This window comes from Callorhinus ursinus, unplaced genomic scaffold, assembly GCF_003265705.2.
Source record: "Callorhinus ursinus isolate GAN/ISIS: 27379988/994484 unplaced genomic scaffold, GSC_fseal_2.0 scaffold63, whole genome shotgun sequence".
NCBI classification, from domain to species: domain Eukaryota; kingdom Metazoa; phylum Chordata; class Mammalia; order Carnivora; family Otariidae; genus Callorhinus; species Callorhinus ursinus.
In genome coordinates, this window is record NW_027397125.1 from 568,013 (window position 1) to 580,057 (window position 12,045).

Here is a 12,045-nt window from a genome sequence, read left to right on the forward strand (position 1 = left end):
GTAGTGTTAATTAGAATAAAGAAAAAAAACATTACTTAAGTGAATAGAAACACTTTTTTTTTGACCATCAATGTCAAAGAGGAAAATTAAAGACTCCAAATAGAACATGTTCATTGAAAATTTTGTTCATTAAAAAATATTGTTCATTAACAAGATTCTTCTAGGTGACAAGCTATAGCAAGAAAATAACTAAAGTGCCTTTTGTATTGAGGAGAGTCTGGGGATGAAACTGAAATGAAAGAGATTAGCTAAGCTGATGAAAAAGACAAAATGTATTCATTTGCTTAAAATCTGCTGATAATTACTTCAGCTATTTGTGAGAGAAAGCCCCTATTATCTAAGTGTATGTTTTGGACTTTTTGGCCAATTCTCCTTGGAGCCAGATATATTTCAGAATTCAGATTTAAACTTTTTTATTTTATAAAGTTAATTCAGAGCAAATAACATATATCCTGTAAATTTCCCCATGCCAGGGCAATATCCCATAATCAAAAACATGAATATTTCTCCAGAATTAACTGTATTTTTACTACAGGCGATGAATAAAGGACTATAAATATTAGGTTATGTTTCACTGCCAGATGAGTTATGATAAACCTTTTCTTCAGTGTTTTATAAATTTTGGAATTGTGGATAAGGAATTTGATCCCAAATTATAGGGATTTGCATTTTGATGTTTCAGTGAGAAGTTAAGGGCTTTAAAATCCCCAAAGAGGGCGCCTGGGTGGCTCAGTTGGTTAAGCGACTGCCTTCGGCTCAGGTCATGATCTTGGAGTCCCGGGATCGAGTCCCACATCGGGCTCCCTGCTCAGCAGGGAGTCTGCTTCTCCCTCTGACTCTCTACCCTCTCGTGCTATCTCTCATTCTCTCTCTCTCTAATAAATAAATTAAAAAAAAAAATAAAAATAAAATAAAATCCCCAAAGAGATGAACCATTACGAATGGGCAGACCTGGGACTAGAACATGAATCTTTCAAATGTTAGTCAACTATTCTGCCCACCATGTCAGCATTCTTCAGAAGGCAGGCTGCAAACTCACAGTGGATTATAAAATCGATTTAGTGGGCCAAATCTAGCATCTAAAAACGAAGTGGGATAAGCCAGAATAGAAAACATCAGAGTGCATTGCTTGTAGCATGAATGTATATATCAGGTCACAGAGTAAAATATAGTTTTTACTATGGAAGTCCAATCAACACATTTTGAAAGATACTGTATTAAACCATGCCAGGTTCTAAATTTAGTTTTTCATAGAAAAATGGAAAGTGAAATCTAAAGTCTATTGATACATTTTAATAAAAATTGTGAAGTATGATTATAAATATTATTTCCCTACAGCTAACAGAAAGAAATGGATGCCCTTTAACGAAATGAGATTTAATCAAGTGGTCAAAAATTACGGCAAATGTAACCTTTGGAATAAAGTAGGAAAAATGTTATTGGTCAATCGATTATAATAATATGACTCCTGCGATCTATAATTGATTCAATCACTTGCTGTATCTTGCACAATAGGTCAACGGTGTTTCATTGAAGCCTGACAGAAAATTGAAAAATTGAATTATTTTATTTAAAACAAAGCACTCAAATATTAAATGTGTCCATCACTAAAACAACCTGATTTGGATTTGGTATAGAGAAAATATCAATGTGACAGAGTTTAGAATTAAACACAAAAGCAGCTATGTAAGAATGGAGGTTTGTATATAAGATTAGATTTTATGTCCATCTCTAAATGTAACATGTTTTGTTACACTGTAAGACCACCTGAGTGATTACCTGACTGTATTATTATGGCGCTCTCTTTCCTTTTCTCTTGTATTTTTTGGTATCTTCTTGAATACAAGAATCCTCTGACACAGGCTTGAATCAAAATAAGCTTGTCAATGGCTTCCTTTCGCATTAAATTTAACTGTTCCACATGATAATATTTCAGGAACACCTGAATTAAAGGATTAAAATAAAATACAAATAAAATGATGACACACAAATGTGAACGCGTCATGCGCTACGCTTTGCAGAACAGACTATATTCTAAATATTCTTATATTTTGGACATCACTATCTTTTGCTTCTTTGGCCTGGATTTTGCTATAACATTACGGATTTTTATTCTTGAAGGAAACTTCTGTTCGAGAAGGAATACCGTTTAGCAATCATACTGTTATTTGCCACAGATTTTGTGGAATGGGCCAGTAAGCGTGGAGGATGTTCAGCTCTTTCATCGAAATTTTAGCATCATATACTCTGATAAAAGCTAATTTTTATGTCTCTTAACAACTGTATCTCCCAAAGTTAAAGATCTTACAAATCTAGTTGTAAGATAGAGGACTTACAGCTATAGTGATTCATCCATCAAACATTTATTGAGACCTGCTGTTATGAACTTATCTGCTGGGGGATACAAAGGTGAATAAAGCAGGGACATTGTCCCTCGGGGGCTCCTAAGGGGAATAACGCAGACAGATGGCTCCGGACGGAATTAACAACATTCTCACTAGACCCTGTGGCCAGCATGGAGAAAGGAGGGCTGATTTCCAATCATTCTAGAATCAAAATGAATCCAGGAAATGCAGAAGCCTGAAGGCCTGGAGTGGTTCTCATTTAAGAGTTTTCCACCTCCCCTAGGAAGTACGAAGATTTTGTTTTTCTTTTAATACATTTACTAATAAAAGTCACCTAAAAGAGAGTCTGTTGAATCTACTAAGAAAGTTACTTCAATCCAAATGTAACAGCTGAGTCATAAGAACTGGAAACACTGAAAGTTAGTTCCATTACTTGAAAGCTTGGCACCAGAGGCAAACAGTTTAGCATTACAGGTTTTGATTGAATTTAGTTTTAATTTCTATGGGACTCTACATGTTAATATATTTAGTCCATTCTACTGTTGACAATTCATTTAAAATTCAGTCTGTTTAAAAAGGTCATCTTTTTATTTATTTATTTATTTTGCACAGCATTAGAAATGTTTCTGTATTGAATACTTCTATCCATCTTGAGTTGGAAAAGGTGAAGTGGAAAAACACAAATAGCTTTAAAATGCTACTTAAATAACATGCAGAACTGGAACCGCAACGGGCCTTTTTAAAGTGAAAACTCCATTGGAAGTCAGGCATGTGTTTCAGACCATAAATCATGAGAGTTCAGCCTGATGAAATTCATCTTTGTGATCATCTAAAAGAAAATGATGTAAATAAAATACACATCTTTTTAGTGCTCAGCATCTCCCCTTACTCAATACTGAAGGAAATATGGATTACTGAATACTTAGGGCACTCAGCCTAAGATAAATTTATTTTTTAAATCCTTTAAATTGTTATGGGAGTAACTTCTTACATGAACATTGTGAAAATTCTCTCTGGCATCTTCCACTCCGAGACATAACTCATGTGGACATTTGTTTCCATCTCTGTAGGTCTCTGGTAGGGCTGAGAGTGATTATTTTTGAGTGGTCAATCTCTGGGTACTTCTTTTCTTTAGACTGGCTCTTTTCTCCATCCTGCCCCAGTGATTTGTTCAGTATAACCCTGAGACCTGGTACGCTCTTTATTTCCTTACCCCCCTTTTTGTCATGCTGGAGGATGTCTGAGAAGCCTACTACATCTTTTATCCAAGCAGTCACCTGTCTTGCCTCCATATTCAAAATTTGTTAGGATTTATTACTTCATTCTCTAAGGGATTAATAAGCTAAGATCTCTCGGGTCTCAAGTCTAATACGTAAACACACCGATCTCCAGATACATGTAGCAAGTCTACTGACAATGGTGAATAGTTTGCTCCAAATAGAGTTCAAATTTACAACAGAAGTAGATTTGAGAATCAGGAAGAAAAAAATTAGGTCAATATGATCCAGTTAATTATGATTCTCTGCAGTATATATTCTGTATATTATATGATATTAATATATATTAATATATTTTGATTATTTACTGACTATATTTGGTGGTGATAAAGATAAAATATGTCAGTATATTTTCAATACTATGTGGAATGAAGTATATTCACTCTAAATTTCATCTTTTTTTTGGATAAATCTTCAAGAGAAACTTTTCTTGAATTTCTTAAAAGAAATCTTTATGACAACAAAGTGTTTCATTTTGCTGAAGAAAACCTTTGTAAATTTATCAACCTAATTCCCTGTTTTAAGCTAGAGATTCTGTAACGCAAAAAAGCCATAATATTTTCAAGCACTGTAAAATGTTAGAATTCTCAGTAAATCCAACAAAACTGTTAATTGTTTTTTTCTTGAAAATTACATGAAAAACATTACTTTTGTTTTTCCAAGAGCCCAGTTATCCAGACCAGCTTTTTCCAAAATGGCGGCACAGGTGTCCGGGCTCACTGGGGGCTCTTCGTTCCACTTGTAGCAGAGAACATGGTACCTTCAAGCAAGAAAAAGGGCTGGTTAGTATTTCACAAAGTTTCCACACCTCAGTAGCCTGGTGGACACTCGACAGCTCTGTGTAGGGCAGGAAGAGACTCCCAGACTTAATGCAGAGGACCCTGCAGGCATTCTCAGAACTCTAGAGTAGACTGACAAAAATCTGGACCGGTCTGTTTGTGTACACTTGAGCACTGTTTTCTCAGTTTAGTGATTACTTTTCAACACTTACCACTGAAATACCCCACAAAAACTCCATCACTAAAAAAAAAAAAAAATAAGTTGAGTTTTTTTTTAATAAGTTTTTTATTTATTTATTTATTTATTTGACAGAGAGAGAGAGAGAGCGTGAGCACAAGCAGGGGGAGTGACAGGCAGAGGGAGAGGGAGAAACAGATCCCCACTGAGCAGAAAGCTTGGCGAGGGGCTAGATCCCAGGACCCTGGGATCATGACCTGAGCCGAAAGCAGATGCTTAAACGACTGAGCCACCCAGGAATCCTAGTTGAGTATTTTTAAAAAAGCAACCTTTCTCTGGACACTAAAAGCGGAAGGATTGCAGTGGGAAGAAGCAGAGGGAAAGATTTTATTCTTTTTTTCACCTTCACAAAAACGTTGGAAGCTGATCTTAAAATTGGATGAAGGAGTTAAATTCTCTGTGAACCTCCCACCACTGTATATATGCCTTCTATCACTATTTTTCCTTGAGTTACACTATGTCTCTCCCTGGAGATTTTCTCTGTTGGTTTGATACAGATAACTGAGGAGAGGAAGCAAGTAAGGGGTTGATGCAGGAGAGAACTGAAATAGGTCCTAAGTTTTTCAAGCTGAGGAGGTGAATGAAAGGAAGAAAAACTGGTTTACCCTGGTCAACAATCTTGTGCAAAAAAAGGCTGTTTTCTAGAGTTTTCAACACTCCCTTATTTTTTAATTTCTTGGTGCAAGATTAACCTGCCAGTCCAGAGGAGACAAAGCATTGAGTTTTGGTAGGTTTTGAATTTCCAAACAGAGGCCATGGTGTGCAGAAGACTAGGGTAGCATGGTCAGGAGAACTGAGTTCTGATCTTGACTAATTTACCTGTGTAAATTTAGACACATCAGGGAACCTCTTTAAGTACCAATTTCTTCATCTAAAAATGAGCCCGTAGATAAAACATCTAAGAAGAACATATTCTAGCTCCACCAAGTGTCATCCTGTTAAATGTGCAGATGAACCAGTTTTTATTAAGCTCTTTGGAGAATCCTGGCCTAGAATGGTCTAGAAAGATGTGATGATCATAGTTTTTGCTGCCTGTGCAAATAACCTCAGGGGGGCCCATTAGCATGCCCTCATCCTTCAGGCCTGCCTACTTGAGGACTAAACTTGCTTGTGGACACCTTGTGACTGAGGAGCTACTCTGCCCTCTCATCCCCCGAACTATCTCCTGGTTTTGCTTCTTTCCAGAGCCAGCCAGGAGCTCATGGTTCATCATATGAGCAACCCTTGGTGAGCTCCCTCTTGTTCTGTTTGTAGAGTTGCAGCTATCCTTTTCTTAGGTCTGTGGTTGAGTTCACAGGTGTTCAGAACGATTTGGTAGTTGTCTAGCTGAATTCCTGCGACCAGACGAAACTAAGGTCTCCTACTCTTCCACCATCTTGGACTCTTTCTCTCCCTCTTGTTCTTTTGTTGCATGTGCTCTGCAAACTTGCAAACCTGAACCACCCAGTCATTGTTCTCTGTCCTCCTGTCAGGCTTTGGAAACCTGCCAGAGAAAAGCACTGTTCATTCAAAGTGTGCTCCCCTGTGACCCCGCTGTTTCCTGAGTCAGCCTGGCCCACAGAGACACCCAGAATCCTGACTGGTGTCCGTGACCACGTTCCTCACTCAATCCTCACAACTATTTAATCTCTCCTGCCCTGTTCTCTCCTCTGCCCTCCGCACTGCTCTCAGCAGATAAGCTGGTCTGCTATTTTACCAGAGGCCGCCAGATGCAAGTTCTACTGACCTCTTCCCGAGCTACAGATCCCTTCTTCTTCACCGGAGGAGATCTCCACCCTCCACCTTCCTGTGTTCTAGATGCCATCTCCTCCCCCTCTTCTCTTTTGTGTATTTTCAATCCCTTTTCTCTCTTCTGGCTCCTTCCATTTAGAATAAAACAAACCCTCTCCATCTGTCTCACCTGAAATGATTCTCTGTCTCCCACTAGCTTTACAGATCAGTTGAAAGATTGCTTAAAATAACTGTCTCTATTTCTCCACTTCCCATTGCTCTGCAGCTCCTGGAATCTGATTTAGTCACATAGTAAGAGGGACTCTTATTTCATCACATAAGATGTTTTAGTGATGAAATCTAAAGGGATGTCTTCCATCCTAATCCTAAGTGTTTTTTCTGGAGCACTGGAAATTGTTGACCCCTTTCTCTGGCTTGAGTGTCCCCACGATTGCATCCCACCTTGTTCCCCGGCTTCTCCTCCCTGTTGGTCTCCTGACATGCCTCATATTTAGACTTGACACTCAAATGCTAGTGTGCGCAATGTTCCGTTTCTTTCTAAGCTCTCCCCACAGGTGTCTCCTCTACATGCAGAGTTCCAACCATTCTACAGTGGATGAGTTCTGAATCTTCATCTTCTGCCCTCTTTACATGAACTCTAAACACATCACCTCTGACTGCCTGCTCCACACCCCACCTGCTCAGCCCACTGGCACTCCAAACTCAGCAAGTCATCACCTTCCCTCTCCTCTGCTAGTTCTTACCCCTGTGAATGATATCAGCTCCTTTTCAAAGGTGATAAAGCTAGAAATCTGTGTGGCAGCCTACATTCTTCCCTAGTCTCCATTCAGTGTATCCAACAAGCTTAAAAACCGCTCCGAAATCCATTTCGTTCTCTCTATTCCTACTGTCATTGCCTTGACCTACTTGTCATCTCTTCTCATCCTGCCTTCCGTTAATTGCCTTCCAACTGGTCATGTCCTCCCTGCTCCCCTCGCCCAGCTCTGTCTGAATTGTCTTAATAAAATGAAAGTCTGATCATGTTCTTTCCTGACTTGAAAGTCTCCAAGAACATCCCCAGTTCTAAGCTGTGATGGCAAAAACAGGTGCTTTCAAAGGCTGGGCACACAACGTATGTAATTTGGAGAGCAGAAGAAATGTTGGAAATGCAAAGGTCACACCTGCCAAAAAGCAGTCATTTAAAAGGAGTTGACATATATGAAGATGGGCATGAAAGCTGCCTCCTCCTCCGTATCCCTGCCTGCCTTTCCAACCTCACCTTGGCTAGTTTACATGCACAGCTTGAGCTCTGGTCATAAAAGCTCTTTAAAATTATGCCAAAAGGCCATGATTGCTCATGCCTCCATGCCTTTGTATGTGTCAATCTCTCTGTCTGCACGACCTTCATCCTCACGGCTTGTTCCTTTAAGGAAGACTCACTCTTTCAGTATTCTAGAAACTCTCCCTGATGTATCTTTAATGAATAGACTAAGTGGGTTAACTGATACTCTCCTTCCCTGGGTAAGATGCTCTGACTGGGGTCCACCACACACTTGGACCTCACGGGTGGTGGCTCTTACTCATGTGCCTGAGTGCTTCCGCTCCTGCCTGGCGAGCTGTGTTTGCTGCCAAACCTGTTTACACCTGAACTTGAGGTGACAAAGTTCAAAAACATATTACGAAGGGCCACCTGGATGACTCAGTCGGTGAAGTGTCTGGCTTCAGCTCAGGTCATGATCCCGGAGTCCCAGGTTGGAGCCCGGCGTTGGGCTCCCTGCTCAGCGGGGAGTTGAGTTTGCCTCTCCCTCTGCCCCTTACCCCGCTTTTGTGGTCTCTCTCAAATAAATAAATAAACAAAATCTTAAAAAAAAAAACCCATACTACCTAAACTGATGGACTATGAGTGAAAAAAGCCAGAGAGTTGTTTCTACAAAATTGCATCAAATGCTTTGGTAAGACTTTGTAAAGAAGTGGTCTAAACCTTATGGAAATAAATGTGGATGAAGCTATTACAAAGGGTTGAGGAGAATCTTAAGAAGCCAGAAATAATCAGCTCTATGATTGTTTCACAAATGTCTTTAACTTCCTGCCTCATCTCAAGAAATAGTAACTGGAAACCATAAATAAGGGATTATGGATAGCTTATGTAAGAAAGAGTCAATAAACTCTGATTAGTGGACTTCTATTCAAAGAAAAGAATTGAGCCTTATCAAAAGGTTGAAAAATGAATATTTGTTCATGTTTCAAGTTAAAATATGATATTTATAGTACGTATTTATATATTACTTTTATGATTCTTTGCTTTATCTGAATTTCTACTCTAAGAAGTCTTCCTTTTTCCTCCTCCCTTCCACTATCTCCATGTCATGCTCTCAGAGTGCCCTGTGCACACTTATATTAAAAATGTCCACTATTCTTTCATTCACTTGATAAATTTTTATTGAGTACCTACTATGCGCCAGGGACCCTTCTAAGTGCTGGGGATGCAGCAGTGAACAGCAGATGCGCACCCTTGTCCCTGGAATTTATATTACATTGTATGATAATGTACATAATTAGTTCCCTGTTCCCACAACCAGTCTGTGAGTTTCTTAATGGCTCTTTTATTAATCTTTGGGTGAAGATTTGGGTTAATCTTTTTTTTAAGGACTAGAACACCATAGGTGCTCAATTAAATGTCTGCTGAAGACATGACCGGCCTCTGGGACTTGCCGGGTAAATAACCATCTAGGTAGACCAGTTGCTTTTATGGAGGAAAGCCCCCAGACCCTTGCTTTGTTGCATCCTTTGTTTTAAAGACTTGTTTTAAAGTCAACATACTGGCTTTTTCTTTGTTTATTTTATGGGCTAGCTTCATGGTTTATGTTGTGGGATTCAAGACCACAGCACTGTAGGTAAAAAGTAATTTTGGGAGCTTGGGGCTGAGGCAAGAATGATAATGAAAATAATTATAGCTAAAATGTATTAATGACATTTGGTTATATGAAATAAACTACATATACATTATTTCATTTAATGCTCATGACCACATATAGAGTAGATACTATTACCATCATCCCTATTTGCAGATGAGAAAGATCGAGGCTTGAAGCTTATAGCAGTTACTCAAAGTAACTTGGAACAAGGTCACACATTTCGATTTCGATAGTGACAGAATTTTCTTTCTTGGATTTTTTTTCTTTTTTTTTTTTTTCCCCAAATTTGGGTTTTCTGGATTTTTTCTTTCTTTCTTTTTTTTTTCCCCCCACGTTTGGGTTTTCTGACTTCAAAGCATATGTACTTACCAACTTCACTAAACTACTGCCTTCAGTGAGTTCTGCTTGAGTCAGAGGTCTGGTAACCAAACCACTGTAGACAGGTGCCTAGTGGAAAAACAGAGCTCACTGTGGGGGCTTCTGAGTATAAGGGTTCATTTGAAAAAACTACAGTAAACACCTTGGGCAAGGTAAGTTCAGGTTGTGTATCTTCCCTTAAGATTATTTCTTTGTCACAAAACGGAAGAGTTTATCTATAACAGAGTAGACAAAGAATCTGATGAATTTTGCATCATACACGGAGGGTAAGTCAAAGGCTAAGGCAGGACAGAGGAGAATGATTTAGTCCTATTTACACCTCCACAGGGCCTTTGCAAATTGTTCTGTCTCCTGAGACTCTTTGCCAATTTAGATGACAGCTTTCAAATTAGTGACGGAGAAAAGGTTTAGCCTTTTATTTCTGGAACTTCCTGTATTCAGAACAGCTATTCTCGTGTTCTTTGTATACTTAGTATTTTTCCCCTTCCTCATTTATCATGTAGTAATTTGGTATTCTATATAGCATGGGACTTTGAAATACATTTACGAATTTATTCGCACTTCTGTCCTTCTAAATAAGCAACTTTCAACTACAATATCATCAAGGAAATAGGTTTAGTTCTCCTTACTGTCTATGTTGTAAAACCATGGATAACTGAAACTATAAGTTTAATATGGCATTCGAGGCTCTGTCCACATAATTTTAACCCGATCGGTTTTTCCATCTCATCCCATCTTATCTTCTGTCAATTTCTGTCACTTCACTAACACCCACTGTGCTAATCCGGACAAATCGAAGTCCCTCTAGTTTTGACACGCCAAACAGTATGTTGAGAAAGACCTTTCCTGTCTTTTCCGCAAACTGTACCTACTATCAGATTCTAGTTTAAACCTTCTTTCCTGATTCTCTTATCAGCCCTCCTGGAGATAATCTTTCTCTTCTCTGATCTCTTGCACTGTGTATATTATTCCCTAGGATCTTGGTATTTATTATTCTGCACTGCTTATTAACTTTCCATGTCTATGAGTCTGGTAATTTTAAATGGATTGTTAATTCTTGAGGCTCAGACAGTTTTAAAATGTGCTGTCCTCTGCAATGCTTAGCACTCTCCTGGCGTGGAGCACAACATGAGGCTTGAACTCATAACCCTGAGATCAAGACCTGAGCCAAGATCAAGAGTCAGACACTTAACCAACTGAGCCACCCAGGCACCCCAGCCCAGTACCTTGTACCTAAAGAAAAGGTCACTGAAATTCCATAGTAATTATAGTAATATTATATTAATTTTTAAGCAAGTTAAAGATCAACTTCTAAAAAATGAAAAACATGAAAATCGGTCACATTATGATTTTAATTTGAAATTTCTTGATATCAAGTATTTTTAGGTTCTCTGTGTTCATGTACAGAATGGAGAATTTACTGATAGCCAATAAGAAATTCCAATATTTTTCATTTCTTAGTTTTGGATATAAAATGGGGTCTGCTTTGCAAGAAGGGAAGTCAGTGATTGGATGCTGGCTCTACTTCTGAACCCTACAGTGTGAGGTTTTAAAGTCTATCTTAAACTACCATAGAGGATTTGCCAATTATGGAAGTTAGCATATTTGTGTAACTCTGCTCTCCATCATGAAGAACTGGTAGGGTTTTCTTCATTTCAAGGTGCTCAAAACAAATACCTTTCTTGTCTTTTTTTCTCAATTATAAATCAGAAGGACTTAATTATTTATTTACTAGCTTTTAAAAGTTATTTCTTAAAACACAAGCTAGGCAGTAATTACTTACTGAATACCTGAATGCTTTCAAACCTGTTTTGTGCTTTTTTTTATACCTTTCTTTTCTTTGCCAGGTGCCAAAGGGGAAAAAAGGCAAGAACTACCATACATACCTGAAAATATGAAAGTCTGCAAAAATAATTAGAATTTTCATTTTATTTAAAATAGTAAGGGTCTTGGTTACCCCAGGTGAAAAAATGCTTGACACTAGACAAGATGATGTTTTGTTTTGTTTTGTTTTGTTTTGTTGGGGGAGGTGTTAGAAACTTTGTTTTATTCTTAATCCTAATTTCCACACTCTGAAAAAGGCCAGAGAATGTTATATATAGGGAATTTCTCAAATGCTAGCTTTCACCTGAAAATTGTAATACTTTGGAAAATTGAAACTTCAAGTTTAACAGCTAATAGTAATCATAGAATTGATAAACATCAGAAACATGGCATTTAAAATATTAAATATATAAGGTACTAAACCTCTGTATCACCACAAATGTATTATCTTATAAAATATATTTAATATATAGCTCAATTAATTTTACATTAATTTCAAATATTAAAAAGGACTTCTTATACTTAATTGAGTCTTTTTGTTTTCTAAATACTGTTATTTGTTGTTTTCTAAATACTGTT

At 38.0% G+C, this 12,045-nt stretch overlaps 1 protein-coding gene across 4 annotated transcripts in view; it reads right to left on the reverse strand.

Annotated features, from left to right (window-relative positions):
- Positions 1-12,045, reverse strand: part of MYO3A (myosin IIIA) — a 232,002-nt gene that overhangs the window by 53,716 nt on the left and 166,241 nt on the right. For all 4 annotated transcript variants that reach the window (XM_073885535.1, XM_073885536.1, XM_025891892.2 and 1 more), the window contains 2 exons: positions 4,271-4,382; positions 1,780-1,942 (listed from right to left, as the gene is read on the reverse strand). In XM_073885535.1, the coding sequence (XP_073741636.1) occupies positions 1,780-1,942; positions 4,271-4,382 (275 nt within the window). The remainder of the gene's footprint in view (positions 1-1,779; positions 1,943-4,270; positions 4,383-12,045) is intronic.